The 15,812-nt window shown below is 42.3% G+C and overlaps 1 protein-coding gene across 3 annotated transcripts in view; it reads right to left on the bottom strand.

Annotated features, from left to right (window-relative positions):
* Positions 1-12,314: 12,314 nt before the first annotated feature.
* The window catches only part of cfap97 (cilia and flagella associated protein 97), a 37,058-nt gene continuing 33,560 nt past the window's right edge, over positions 12,315-15,812 (bottom strand). For all 3 annotated transcript variants that reach the window (XM_080189399.1, XM_080189401.1, XM_080189400.1), the window contains exon 4: positions 12,315-14,263. In XM_080189399.1, the coding sequence (XP_080045525.1) occupies positions 14,202-14,263 (62 nt within the window). In that variant the 3' untranslated portion in view covers positions 12,315-14,201. The remainder of the gene's footprint in view (positions 14,264-15,812) is intronic.

Genomic DNA, 15,812 nt, shown 5'->3' with positions numbered 1-15,812 from the left:
TGCGCAGGTGCGGCGCCCAAAACTGCACACAGTACTCCAGCTGCGGCCTCGCCAATGCCCTATACAGCTGCAGCAAGACCTCCCTACTTTTATATTCAATCCCCCTTGCTATGAAGGCCAGCATCCCATTCGCCTTCCTGACCACATGCTGCACCTGCAAGCTGGGTTTTTGCGACTCATGCACAAGGACCCTGAGGTCCCTCTGCACCGTCGCCTGCTGCAGTTTTTCGCCACGTAAGTAATAGTCCTTCCTACCATTATTCCTACCAAAGTGGACCACCTCACACTTGCCAACATTAAATTCCATTTGCCATTTCCTGGCCCATTCGCCCAGCCTATCTAGATCCTTCTGCAGACTCTCCACACCCTCCTTACCCATGAGGGAGTTACACAGAGAAGCAGTAGCGATGTCAGCACCAAGTGCTCCTTCTGCACTCATTTGGAGCTTGCAGAGAGACAAAGAATAGGAATTATGGAAGAAAAACTTCCTAACGTTTGGGCAGCAACAGGATTGCAAGCCAAAGAACAGAAGCACAAGGTTAGCCTGTCAAAACAGATGAAAGGGCAGGAAACCCTGCAGTAGCTACCTTGAGATGCTGACATTATGGGGTTAGGAAGCAGCACAGATGCTGGGATTTCCCATCAGGGGTGCAACGTTTCCAGCGTGGAAAGATGGGACACTTTAAGTGGTTCTACAAGTCTAACAATTTAAATAAAGGTAGAAAACAGGAAAACATGTATGAAATGCAAACTATTCAAGAAATTGGAAATAACGACGACATGAAATTGCAAAGTTCTTTGGAAAAGATAATTGGTAAGTCATAGTGGAAGTTAAAGGCTTTAACCCTGACTTTAAAATTGACGTTGGAGCTAGCATTTCAATATCATCATCTGGACTGGCTCCAAACAATAATCCTCCACCCATCAGACATTAAATTGCAAAGTCTAGATGGCACAAATCTTCCAGTAAAAAGTTGGATAATCACCATCCTTTGGTACGGGGCAACTAAATTTTGTGACTCGCTGTGTTATCCACAATCAAAGCATATCTTTAATAGTGGACATGACTGTATACACCTGCACATTCTGGAAAAAGCAGATAATGAGCTACAAAACAACCGTGTGCCTTTTGTTGAGGAATTTCCAAAGTCATGCGTGGAACTGATGGATTTTTATCCTACAGTGGCTGGTGAGGTTTGTTAATTAAGAAATGGTTCATTCTCCATCAGAAATACACATCCACTAGACTCTGGGTGGAGATTGAGATTGTGGATCTCTCAGTTCTTTCTGAAGCATAGTTGGAGGATGAGGATACAGAGGGCACTGCAGCTGGCAGTGGCCATTTAAAAAAATACCTTTTGTTCCTTGTTTTTCAGTCCTGCTTCCACTGAGCACTAACTTTTGTTCTCCTATTAACACATACTGCCATCTTACCTTACCTTGCCACTATTAGCACTTCCCTAGTCCTTAATGTCACCATTAACATCCCCTTTGCCTTATGTCCATGACATCTTTGTCAATTTCTCCTTAGCTTCAACCTATTTCTGACCTTCTGTTATGCACCATCTCCAGCACCCTCTTCTCCAACGATATAATTTATTGATAATGGATATAATAACATGAATATTGATCTCTTATAGGATGATATTGATGGAATTTGAAAAATATGTTAAGATTGAAGTAGAATTTAAAATTGGAAGTCAGGTTTATGGCGCTTTTACAAATTGGTTTAGATATTAAATAAAGTAAGTCTCATATAACTTTAAATCAAAAATTCTGATTAAAGAGTGTTACTTCCATCCCAATTAATCATACCAGGTCGTCACAGAACGTTGATAAATCTAAAGGAGAAACAGAGAACTGGAGAGCAAAACAGGCGGTGTATCAAGTCAGGACAATATTTTAATTTTGACGTTTTGGCTTTAAGTGCTATAATGAAACATTTGAAAGAAGAGAAAGTTTTAAGGTTAAATAAAACATTAAGAATATTAAATCTGGATAAGCGTGTAGTTTGACTCCCAAACTTGGGTGACCTGCAATTCATGAAATCAAGCATTTTACTATGTTTCAAATATTAATCTGCATGATGGATATTCTAGTTTGGTTGGTTTCATAGTATTCCTAATGGTTCAGAATGGGACATATTATTGTCCTTAGCTTGGGAAGTTAAAAAAATTGAGGAAAAAGGATTGCTGAAGGTACTCTGGCTGCTGAAACAGACGGTAGTCATGATGTGGAGATGCTGGCATTAGACTGGGGTCAGGACCTGGTGATGCGTTTATTGGTAGGGGGATTGAATTTAGGAGTCGCAGCGTCATGTTGCAACTGTACACAACTGTGGTGCGGCCGCACTTGGAGTACTGTGTGCAGTTCTGGTCCCCACATTACAGGAAGGACGTGGAGGCTTTGGAGAGGGTGCAGAGGAGGTTTACCAGGATGTTGCCTGGTATGGAGGGGAGGTCATATGAGGAGAGGCTGAGGGATTTGGGGTTGTTTTCGCTGGAAAGAAGGAGGCTAAGAGGGGATCTTATTGAAACATATAAGATGATTAGAGGTTTAGATAGGGTGGATAGTGATAGCCTTTTTCCTCGGATGGAGAATGCTAGCACGAGGGGGCATGGCTTTAAATTAAGGGGTGGTAGTTATAGGACGGATGTCAGGGGTAGGTTCTTTACCCAGAGGGTGGTGAGGGATTGGAATGCCCTGCCTGCTGCGGTTGTAAATGCACCTAGTTTGGGGGCGTTTAAGAGATCTATGGATAGGTTTATGGACGAAAAGGGATTGGTTTAGATTAGTGGGTCAGTGTTTTTGTTTAAAAAAACTGGTCGGCGCAACATCGTGGGCCGAAGGGCCTGTTCTGCGCTGTAATGTTCTATGTTCTATGTTCTATGTTCTATGTGAGATTTCTTACTGTGCTGAAACAGAGTCATAGAGTCATGACTTTGACTTGATTTGATTTATTATTGTCACATGTGAAAAGTATTGTTTCTTGCATGCTATACAGACAAAGCATACCATTCATAGAGAAGGAGAGATTGCAGAATGACGGCATAGGATGAACTCATTTGGCCCATTGGATTCCTCTACAAAGAACTGGTATGGATTCAGTAAATTCTATTCCCACATTCTTAGCCCATAGCTCTGCAAGTTTATTTTCCTCAAGCCCCTATATCATTTCTTTTGAGATTATCAGTCATCTCTGCTTCCACCACACTTGTAGGCAGTGTTTTCTAGATCATTACCATTCACTGCATTTAAAAAAAAACTTTTTTACTCTGTATTTCAATATCCATAACATTTACATATATCAAATCGAGCACAAATATTGGGGTCATCATTTACTACTTTCCTCCAGCCTGAAAAATAACCATTTCTGTCCTTAAGCCAATTTTTTTTATCCAAGAACCTCAATTTTCTTTACCAGCCTCTTATATCGTACATTGTCAAAGGCTTTCTTAAAATCCATACAGACAACATCCACTGCATGCACTTCCAGAACATATACTTCAAAATAAATCAATTAGATTACTGAAACAGATTTTACCTTCCACAAATTGGTACTGGTTCTCTTTAACTACTTCAAATCTGTCCAGTGCCTGTTGATTTTGCTTCTAAAATCAAAGCCACCATTGGTGCTAAATTGACCAATGTGTAGTAAAGACAAATGTTGCTACACCCTTTCTTGAATAAGGGTATCATTGTATTTCCCACTTTCCAATCTTTGCAAAGGAGATTAGTGAACCAGATGGGTTTTTACAACAATTGGCTCCAGAATCACAACAATGTCTTACATGCCTTTTAAGTGATCCAGTATGTCACTCGATTCAAGAGCAATTAGGGTTAGGCAATAAATGCTGGCCCAGCACCTACATTCCATGAATTTGTTTTATTCGTGCAATGGGCATGAATTATTGGCTGGCCAGCATTTATTGCCCATCCTTAGTTGTCCTTGAACTGGATGGCTTGCATTTCAGAGGGCAGTTGAGAGTCAACTACTTTGCTGTAGTTTGGAATCACATGTAGGCCAGACCAGGTAAGGACAGCAGATTTCCTTCCCTAAAGGACATTAGTGAACCAGGAGGGTTTTTCCAACAATTGACAATGGTTTCATGGTCATCAGCAGATTTTTAATTCCAGATTCTTTTTTATTGAATTCAAATTCCACCATCTGCCATGGTGGGATTCAAATCCAGATCCCCAGAACATTAACTGAGTTTCTGGATTAAAAGTCTAGCGATGATACCACCAGGCCATCACCTCCCCATGAATGAATGAAGGCATGGGACAGAAACACAATGCAAGTGTTATTCAGATTAGAGTAGAATTTAAAATTGGTAGTCAGGCTTGTGAGTGAGATAAGGTCACAAATTGACATTGTTGGGTCGTTAACGGATGCTGAAGAGAATGGAAATCTCAAACTAAATGGGTGGATTCAAGCTAGGAGCTGTCAGATTGTTTAATTAAAGGCACATATGAAGAAAGTGTTAGGGGCCCTCTAAACAAACAAAGTCTCACAAGGTAATACGTTATGGAATATGGAAGCATTTTGACTTGACGTTTTTGGTTGTACATGAACTCTAATTGCTCTTTAGAAAGAGGAATGGTATCGGTTCTGTTTTACTGTATTCATATGATGGCCACTAACTGGATTCACTGTGCTTCTATACATAGGAGCAGACAAACTGTGATTGAGGTTAGGACGCGCATTTTTGCAATGTGCATTTCTATAAATATATGCCAGTAAGTGTGCAAAATTAGATAAGCACCTGCCAACCGTCCATTCTCTCTCTGTAGTCAGGTCAATAATAGAACATAGAACATAGAACACTACAGCACAAACAGGCCCTTCGGCGCACGAGTTGCGCTGATCACATCAACACCTACCAACCTACAGACCTATCTATAACCCTCAATCTCATTAAACCCCATATACTCATCCAGAAGTCTTTTAAAAGACCCCAGCGAGTTCGCCTCCACCACCACTGACGGCAGCCGATTCCATTCACTCACCACCCTCTGAGTGAAAAACTTACCCCTAACATCACTTCTGAACTTCCCTCCCTGTACCTTAAATCTGTGTCCTCTCGTAGCAACCATTTCAACCCGGGGAAATAGCCTCTGAGAGTCCACCCTATCTATTCCTCTCAACATTTTGTAAACTTCTATCAGGTCGCCTCTCAACCTTCGTCTCTCCAGGGAAAAGAGTCCCAGCTCCCTCAACCTAACTTCATAAGGCATGCCTCCCAGTCCAGGCAACATCCTTGTAAATCTCCTCTGTACCCTTTCAATAGCTTCTACGCCTTTCCTATAGTGAGGCGACCAGAACTGCGCACAATACTCTAAATGAGGCCTGACAAGGGTCTTATAAAGTTGCAGCATTACCTCCCGACTCCTAAACTCAATCCCTCGATTAATGAAGGCCAGTACACCATACGCCTTCTTGACCACCTCCTCCACCTGCGAGGCCGATTTAAGAGTCCTGTGGACCCGGACCCCTAGATCCTTCTGCTCTTCAACACTACTCAGACTTCTACCCTTGATAGTGTACTCGTTCATCCCGTTGGTTCTGCCAAAATGGACGACTACGCATTTATCCGCATTGAAGTCCATCTGCCACTTCTCCGCCCAGTCCTGCATCCTATCTATGTCCTGCTGCAACTTTTGCCATCCTTCCAGACCATCCACAACACCACCGACCTTAGTGTCATCAGCGAACTTACTTACCCATCCCTCCACTTCCTCATCCAGGTCATTTATGAAAATGACAAACAACAAGGGTCCCAGAACAGATCCTTGAGGCACTCCGCTGGTCACTGACCTCCATTCAGAAAAAGCCCCATCCACAACCACTCTCTGCCTTCTGCAGGCAAGCCAGTTCTGGATCCACAAGGCCAAAGCCCCTTGGATCCCATGCCCTCTCACCTTCTCAAGAAGTCTTGCATGGGGGACCTTATCAAACGCCTTGCTGAAGTCCATGTACACTACATCCACGGCACTTCCTTCGTCAATGTGTTCAGTCACATTATCGAAGAACTCAACTAGGCTTGTAAGGCACGACCTGCCCTTGACAAATCCATGCTGACTATTCCTGATCATGTCAAACCTCTCCAAATGTTCGTAAATCTTGTCCCTCAGAAGCCTCTCCATCAGCTTACCAACCACTGAGGTCAGACTCACCGGTCGGTAATTTCCCGGGCTATCTCTGTTCCCTTTCTTGAAAATAGGAACTACATCCGCAATCCTCCAATCCTCCGGAACCTCTCCCGTCTCCATTGACGACGCAAAGATCATCGCCAGGGGCTCCGCAATCTCTTCCCTCGCCTCCCACAGTATCCTGGGGTACATCCCATCTGGTCCAGGTGACTTATCTACCTTGATAGAATTCAAAAGTTCCAACACATCCTCCTCCTTAATATTCACGTATTCAATCTTTTCCATCTGCTGCAAATCCATAACAAAATCTCCCGGATCAGCTTCCACTGTGAATACTGAGGCGAAGTACTCGTTAAGCACCTCTGCCATTTCTTCTGGTTCCACACAAACCTTTCCCCCCTCACCTTTTATAGGTCCTATCCCTTCTCTTCTTATCCTTTTACCTTTCACATATTTATAGAAGGCCTTGGGATTCTCCTTAATCTTACCCGCCAAGGTCTTCTCATGACCCCTTCTGGCTCTCCTAATTTCCCTTTTAAGTTCCTTCCTACAGTCCTTATACTCCTCAAGATCTTTAACCTCTCCTAATTCCCTGAACCTCTTATACACCTTCCCTTTCCTCCTGACTAGGTTCAACACAGCCTTTGTGCACCACGGTTCCCGCGACCTACCAAAACCCCCTTGTCTCATCGGAACGTTGTCATTCAGAGCTCCAGACACACATTCCTTGAATATCTGCCACCTTCCTTCGGTACTTTTCCCTAAGAACACCTCCTTCCAGTTTATTTGTCCAAGTAACTTCCTGACTTCTTCGTATCTCCCCTTACCCCAGACAAACACCTTCCTAGCCTGCCTGATCCTATCTCGTTCCAATGCAATTGTGAAGGAGATAGAATTATGGTCACCATATCCAAGATGCTCTCCTACCGAAAGATCCATCACCTGCCCTGGTTCATTTGCCAGTACCAGGTCAAGTACAGCCTCTCCCCTCGTAGGCTTATCCACATACTGTGTCAGGAAACCTTCCTGAACACACCTAACAAACTCCTCCCCATCCAAACCCCTTACCCTAGGGATATTCCAGTCGATGTTTGGGAAATTGAAGTCTCCCATCACGACAACTCTGTTATTAAAACATCTCTCCAGAATCTGTTTCCCTATTTGCACTTCAACTTCCCTGTCACTATTGGGCGGCCTATAGAATACACCCAGCAAAGTTTTCGACCCTTTGCTGTTTGTAACTTCCACCCACAGAGATTCTGTAGACATTCCCTCCACAACATCCTCTTTCTCTGCAGCCATGACACTGTCCCTGATCAACAGTGCCACTCCACCACCCCTTCTGCCACCCTCCCTGTCCTTCCTGAAGCACCTGAAGCCTGGCACCTGAAGTACCCAGTCCTGTCCCCGAGACATCCAAGTCTCCGTAATGGCCACCACATCACAATCCCAAACAGCTATCCACGCCCTAAGCTCATCTACCTTATTCACTACACTCCTTGCATTAAAATATATACACTTCAGCCCCTCAGTCTGGGCATTTCCCATCTCCACCGCCTGTCTAACCTCCCTCCCATACTGCCTACGGTCCTCCCCTACCTGGGAGCGAACCTCCTCCGTCCCAGTCTCCCCATCACAGTTCCCTCCCCCCATCCTTTCTAGTTTAAAGTCCCCCCGGTAGCCATAGCCAATCTTCCCGCCAAGATATTAGTCCCCCTGGTATTTAAGTGCCACCCGTCCTTACTATACAGGTCCCACCTACCCCTAAAGAGGTCCCAGTGATCTAGGAACCGAAATCCCTGCCCTCTACACCAGTCCCTCAGCCACGCATTCACCCTCCACCTCATTTCATTTCTTCCCTCATTCTCCCGTGGCACAGGCAGCAATCCTGAGATTACTACCTTCGCTTTTCTCTTCCTCAGCTGCCTACCCAGTTCCCTATAGTCCCTTTTCACGAGCGCCTCCCTCTTCTTGCCTACGTCAGTAGTACCTATATGAACTACAACCTCTGGTTCCTCACCCTCCCCTTTCAGGATGTCTGGGACACGCCCAGAGACATCCCGAGTCCCAGCCCCAGGGAGACAAACCACCATCCGCGACTCACGTCTACGTCCACAAAAACGCCTGTCCACCCCCCTCACTGTGGAGTCCCCTATTAATACTACCTTTCTGCTCTCTTTTGATTTTTTGGCTCACTGGCTCAGGTCCAGAGACCTGGCCACCGCTTCCTCCCTCAGATGAGCTGTCCCCCCCAGTAGTACTCAGGCCGGAGTACTTATTTTGAAGGGGGACATCCACCGGAGTGCTCTCCATCACCCATGTTTTCCCCTTCCTAATAGTTACCCACTTGCCCTCATCCCGTTGCCCTGGTGTGACTACTTGTTTATAGCTCCTATCTATAACCTCCTCACTCTCCCGTGAGAATGTGTGTCCATTCCATTAGTCTTAACTTCAACTAACAGTTTATGAGAAATCTTATCAAATTCATTCTGGAAATCAATACTAAAAACATCCACAGACATCCATGTCCACTAATTCAGTCACTTGTTCAAAAAATTTCAGTCAGGTTTGTCATGTATGACTTAGCACTTTCAAATCCATGCTGCCTTTCTCTGAACAGCTGAAAAATTAAGGTGTTCGGTTACTTTACTATTCATTATCGATTCTTGAAAAATCTGGCAACAGATTTTTGAGAGAGAATACAGCTAATGTTTCGAGTAGTTCTGAAGGATCATCCCGACCCAAAACATTAACTCTATTCTCTCTCTACAGACGTTGTCAGATCTGCTGAAATTTCCAGCATTTTCTTAATTTTGCTTCAAATTCCAGCATTTGCAGTAATTTGCTTTTATTTAAACAAGTCTTTAACTCTGATATTGTATGATGTTAGCTAGAAATTAGAAGACTTCTGGTACTTTACTAAAAATACCTTAAAGTCCATAACTTAGTAAATTTTAAGGATGACTGATCAGTTTTGATAGAGTGGCTGAACTACTATCGGATGAGAGAGGGACACATTTTCAAAAGTGAGATATAACCAGAAAATGTACAATTATTTTTATTTGGTCACAGGATATGAGCATTGCTGGCTGTGCCAGCCCTTAGTGCCCATCCCTACTGCCCTCCATTTCAAAGGGCATTTGAGAGTCACATGTAGGTCAGACTGGCTAAGGACGGCAGATTTCCTTCCCTAAAGGACATTAATGAGGTAGATGGATCTTCACGACAATCAATAATGGTTTCATGGTCATCATTACGGTGGCACAGTGGTTAGCACTGCTGCCTCACAGCGCCAGGGACCGGCTTGGGTCACTGTCTGTATGGAGTTTGCACGTTCTGCCCGTGTCTGCATGGGTTTCTTCCAGGTGCTTTGGTTTCCTCCCACAGTCCAAAGATGTGCAGGTTAAGTGGATTGGCTATGCTAAATTGCCCCTTAGGATCAGGGGAACTAGCTAGGGTATTTACATGGGGTTATGGGGATTGGGTCTGGTGGGATTATGGTTGGTGTAGACTCGACAGGCTGAATGTTCTCCTTCTGCCTTGTAAGGATTTTACAATTACACTTTTAATTCCAGTTTTTTTTTATTGCATTCAAATTTCACCACATGCTGTGTTGGATTTGAACCTGGGTCTGCAAAGCATTACCCTGGATCTCTGGATTACTGGTCCAGTGACAATACCACTTATTATTGATTACTTTATCATATAAAATGGAGGGGATGCTTAACAGCTATTTGAACTGGCAGATTAACATCTCAACTGAGGGATTGCATCTCCAACCACTCTTTTCAGTACTGCACTGAAATGTCAAATTCACCTTGCCTCCCAACATAGGGTTTGTAATAAAACTAGAAATCTCTGGAAATACTCAGGTCAGGCAAAATCTATAGAGAAAAATAGAGTTAACATTTAGAGTCATGACCCTTCATGAGATTTGTAATTCTGACTTTATCTAATACTTGTGTAAAGTTGACTGTGTTCCCAACCCCTCCAATGAACAGTTGATCATTGACCAGACCACAAGTCTGATTTATGGATTCTGGCTACAACATCCAAAGTCAGAATCAAAATGACTCCTTTCCAGCACAAACATCATGCCTCTGCTTTGCTGCTATTTCCCACATCCCAACAAATATTACCTGATACATTTTCTTCAATTGTACATTTACCACTTTAATCACAATCTCCATATGAATAATGGTACTAATTTCATTATTGGCACATCAATGTGGAGCCGTTTGCATGGGATTTAGCAAAACCATTGGACAAATGCAGGTTCATTAAGGAAAGCCAGCACAGATTTGTTAAGGGAAACTCAAGTTTAGCTAAACTATTGCGAGTTTTTTAACAGTTAAGAAAGAAGGTTGATGTGGGCAAAAAACATTTGATATAGTACCACACAACAGACCTGTGAGCAAAGTTATAACTCATGGAATTAAAAGAATAGCAGTAACCCTGATACAAAATTGACTAAGCGATAGGAAACAGAGTAGTGGCTAAAGTTTTGTGGGCTGGAGAAAGGTTTGTAGTAGAGTTCCCCACGTGTCAGTGTTGGGACCCTTGTTCTTTCTGACATTAATTTCTAATAAGGCCATAAAACATAGGACAGAAGTGGCTCATTCAACCCATCAAGACTGCTGCGTCATCAGTGAGATCACATTGAAAGTCTACTTATTTCACATTTGCATTAACTGGAATTCTATTTTAGCTACTCTCAATGACTTAGATCTTGGGGCATAGGGCACAATTTCAAAATTTGCGGATAAGAATCTTGGAAACATTGTGAACTATGAGGATAGTGTAGAACTTCAAAAGGACACAGACATGTTGGTGGAATGGGTGGACAAAATGCAGATGAAGCTAAAGTGGAAAAATGCAAAGTGATTCATTTTGGTAGGAAGGAGTGTAAATTGCGAAAGGTCATACTCAACGAGGCCTTAGTGTCCTCATGTATCAGTTGCTGAAAGTAAGTGCGCAGATACAGCAGGCAGTAAAGAAGGCAAGTTGTATTTTGGCCTCCATAGCAAGAGGATCTGAAAATAGGAATAGGGATGTTTCACTGAAATTGTACAGGGCATTGGTGAGGCCACACCTGGAGTAGTGCATGCAGTTTTGGTGTTCTTATCTGAGGAAGGATGCCCTTGTACAGAGGGAGTATGCTGAAGGCTTACCAGGCTGATTCCTGGGAAGGCAGGTCTGTCATATGAGGAGAGACTAAGTCAATTAGGATTGTATTTATTGGAGTTTACACGAGAGGGGATTCCATAGAAACTTTTAAAATTCTAACAGGATTAGACAGAGCGGATTCAGAAAAAATGCTCCTGATGGTGGGTCAGTCCAGAACTAGGGATTATAGTTAGAGGTTAAGGGGATAAACCTTTTAGAACTGAGGTGAGAAATTTCTTCACCCAGAGTTTATAAGCTTAAGTTTATTTATTAGTGTCACAGGGTAGGTTTACATTAACACTGCAATGAAGTTACTGTGAAAATCCCTTAGTTGCCACACTGAGGGAGAACTTAGCATGGCCAATGCACCTAACCAGCAAGTCTTTTGAACTATGGGATAAAGCCGGAGCACCCGGAGAAACCCCATGCATACACAGGAAGAATGTGCGGATTCGGGACACTGACCCAAGGCTGGAATTGAACCATGGTCCCTGAGTTAGCAGTGCTAATCATTGTGACACCCCGAAGTGGTGAAGCTGCAGAATGCACTACCATGGAAAATTGTTAATGCCAAAACATTGTGTAATTTCACGAAGAAATTAAATACAAATCTCAAGGCTAAAGGGATCAAAATAATGATGGGGGGGCTTGGGGCTAAAGGGATCATATAATGATGGTGGGGGCAGGGGAGGCAGGATCAGGATATTGATGATCAGCCATGATCATATTGAATGGCGTAACAGACTGAAAGGACCAAAAGACCTACTCCTGCTTCTATTTTCTGTGATAGAGCGACAATATAAAAGGTAAACTCTAAAGGAGCGCAGGAGCAAAGAGACGTGTGTATTTTTGCAACTGGGATGGGAGGACTGTGCAGTTGATCCAGCCCCACTACTTCACAGGTCCCACCATTAAAGTTCAATCCAATCACTAAAACAGCCAATGACTGACCATCACTGCTGTAAAACCTAGAACAAAACAGACTCTAACCGGGCTTCTTTCAGTAAACTGATTTATTGTAAAACAAAATGTATGTTTTGAAACAAGTTGCAATGACTGGTACACACACACAAGTGCACTATCCATCCCTTTTTAAAAAACACCAGTGTGTGCGCATTTGCGCACACAGGACAAACAGATAGGGTCTCTGGAGAGATGGCCTTTAAACAATAAAGGATAAAGTTTGCAAGGTTTTAATGCTATTGATCTGGAGCTCCCTCTTGGAAGACAGGCTAGTTCTAGCAGATGTCTGGAAACACTCAGAACTTGATCAAATCTTCATTTTTTTTGAGGTTTCAAATGCAAACAAGATGTACACAGATGAGGATTCTCTGGCAGCAGATTAACATGATGTGGATTAATAACCATGCACACAATTTCAGGCGAGGTATGGAGGGTGAGTTAGGGCAACCTTCCTTCTCAGCTTATTCCCCAAAACATTCAGATTTCAAAAGCCATAGGTCTAAACCTTAAAGCTTGCCTATGGCATTTGATTTGCTGGAAATTATGAGCTGTGCCAGATTTTTCCATCATAAGTTAAAATGTTTGCAGTTCAAAACAAAGTTAATTTCCCCACAAGTACCATGCCAGTCAGGCGATTCCTTAGAAAAAGGCAGACTTGCTCTCAGTCCACAGATGAACTTGTAACCCTTCTTTAAAAAAAATTCTCAGTCAGCATCGAAATGTCCAGATAGTGTAATATCTTTTCATTTAAAAAAATGTTTTGACATATGATTCTAACAATGTATACGTGAATGTCATTGAAGGTGGAATGACAGGTTGAGACAGCAGTTAATAAAGCATATAGTATCCTAGGTTTTATTAATAGAGGCATAGGGTACTACAGCTTATGTTCACTTTTTTGGAAGTGATTAGCTCAGTATCTGCTGTTGTATTACGCCAGTTCTGGGCACCACATTTTAGGAAGGATATGAAGATAGACTGGAGAAGTTGGGACTGTTTTCCTTAAAGGAAAGACTGAGAGGAGATTTGATACAGGTATTCAAAATCATGAAGGTCTGGACAAAATAGATGAGATAAACCGTTCCTACTCGTGAAAGGATCAGTAACAGATTTAAAGTAATTGGCAAAAGGAGGAAAAATAACATGAGGAAAAACATTTTCACGCAGCAAGTAAGATCTGATTGCACTGCCTGAGTGTGGACGAGTCAGGTTCCATTGAGGCATTCAAAGGGAATTAGGCTGTTATCTAAATAGGAAGAATGTGCAGGGTTACAGAATTGTTCATTCTGAAACCTGGTGCAGACACGATGGGTTGAATGGCCTCCTTCCATGCTGCAACAATTTGGTGATTATATTCTTTAGTGAGAAAAGTCCAACCGGCTCACTTATTAACAGCACAAACTGAACAATCTTCACCATACCATTATATCAGTGTTTAAAATAGCATCTCCAATTATTACTGACAGGACAATTTTGTCAGCTGAAGTTTGACAGGGTTGAGGACGACTGGGTATAACTGTGTATGCAATTCACTCATGTCAATTTAATATGTTTCAACTCTGCACAACACCATGCTATACTGCAAACAATGTTTCAAAAAAACATTTACTGTAAATGTTACACTTTATTAAAAATATATTGGATCAATCATTCAAATTAATGCTCAATTACAGAAATTCTCAGGACCAGGTCAACCACTGTACAAAACTTATCCACAGATATCATATCACATTGCACACTTATAAAACACACCTCAATTTGACAGAAATATTGAAGCTCGATTTATGTTTATAAAATACAGTTTAAGAATGGAATGCATTGCCACAGTATTCAAGTCACTTAACAATAGCAATAAGCTAAGTTCAGCTGAACATTTATGACTAGACTGCTCAAGGAGGTTTCGATGATTTAACTGAATCTCAGGCACTTGAGTTGGACACTGGATGAATATTCTTGCGGCTGGATGATCTTGAACTAAGTCCTAAATTGAAGGAAAAATGTATATTAAAAGGTAGCATAAGAATAATCTAAAATAGAATATGGTGATTTTTAACGAGTTTGTTTTGATCCATTTTAACCTTTGCATATTTGTGTAACTTCAGCTCTAGCTGAGGGAATTGGTAGCTACCTGTGTGCTCATCAGAACAAACAAGAATACATTTCAAGAGCACAATAATTCATACTACAGGAGAAAAGGGTGCTGAATGGTTAGCAAGTTAACTGATTCTCCATGGCGATGCCTCAGCCAAAGTAACAGGGACCTATCAGCTACCCAAGCTCCTGGGTAATTCAAAAAAGGTGTAAGGCTTGAATATATTAGTTTTATTTACAAAGAATTGGTCCTCATAGTGTGAATGTATGCTGCTTCTAGCAAGTATATGAACCATGGTTTGGTTAATTATCTTAACTGGTTGCTAATATAGCTATTAGCACACTCAGAATTATCGGCATGAGCTGCCCAATTGCAAAAATCACATCCAACAGTAAACAATTTTGCAAACACAGGCTCGTCAAGTATGGTTTGTTCACTGCCTATTATGAACAACCAAAGGAACATGCTGTATGATTCAATCAGCCAACTGTTTGAAGGTTCAGCCTATATACCCGGCATGGCAATGGCACTGAAATTTATGCACAACATTGCTCAGTTGCATGATAGGCAGAATGTCGTTTCAGACTGACAGCACTGGGTTAGCAGAAAATACCAGTTGTGTACCCAGTAGATAGTGGTAACGTGAAACAGTTTGTTTAATCTGTTGTTCAGGTTAGAAAGTGACAACTTTTGGCCCATTTGCAGGTTTGCGCAATATGCAGCAAAGACCCAATCAGGATTGTCCCATAGGATAGCTTGGATACACTCATTTCTTTCTATGCTAAGCTTGCGAAGTGAGCAAGTGTCTAGGATTCCACTTCATGATTTCTGATGTTACCATGCGTGGAGCCACATAAACTCCAATGTTGGATACAAAGACCCAATCAGGATTGGATACAAAGACCCAATCAGGATTGTCCCATAGGATAGCTTGGATACACTCATTTCTTTCTATGCTAAGCTTGCGAAGTGAGCAAGTGTCTAGGATTCCACTTCATGATTTCTGATGTTACCATGCGTGGAGCCACATAAACTCCAATGCAGCGATTTTTGGGCGTGCGAGGAGGCAAAAATAAGGTATATTTTTCTGTTTATTCCGTTTAACTTTTTATTTTTAGTGTTAAGTCGCGAGTTTCGGCGGTTTTTTTTTTAAATTAGTTAGAAACCGGAAGTCGTCACTAGGACGCTTACCGGTAGTTGTAGTTTTTTTTTCTCGTGCCCCTAACACTATAAATTAGTGCAGAGAGGATTCCCGATTCTCTACACTGGTAGAGAATCCCACCCTTCCACCTCCTCTAACCTAATTATAAGTGTGAGGGAAGTTTTTTTTTATATTTTTACTTTTCTGCTGGTAATTGATTCAGGGATGGCAGTTCAGGCTGTAAGCTGCATCTCCTGTGGGATGTATGTAGTGAGGGACTCCCACAGTGTTTCAGGT

Source organism: Carcharhinus amblyrhynchos, chromosome 5, assembly GCF_965287045.1.
Source record: "Carcharhinus amblyrhynchos chromosome 5, sCarAmb.v2.hapA, whole genome shotgun sequence".
Taxonomy (NCBI): domain Eukaryota; kingdom Metazoa; phylum Chordata; class Chondrichthyes; order Carcharhiniformes; family Carcharhinidae; genus Carcharhinus; species Carcharhinus amblyrhynchos.
The sequence above is the reverse complement of the archived record's forward strand: the minus strand, read 5'-3'. Positions and strand labels throughout refer to the sequence as shown.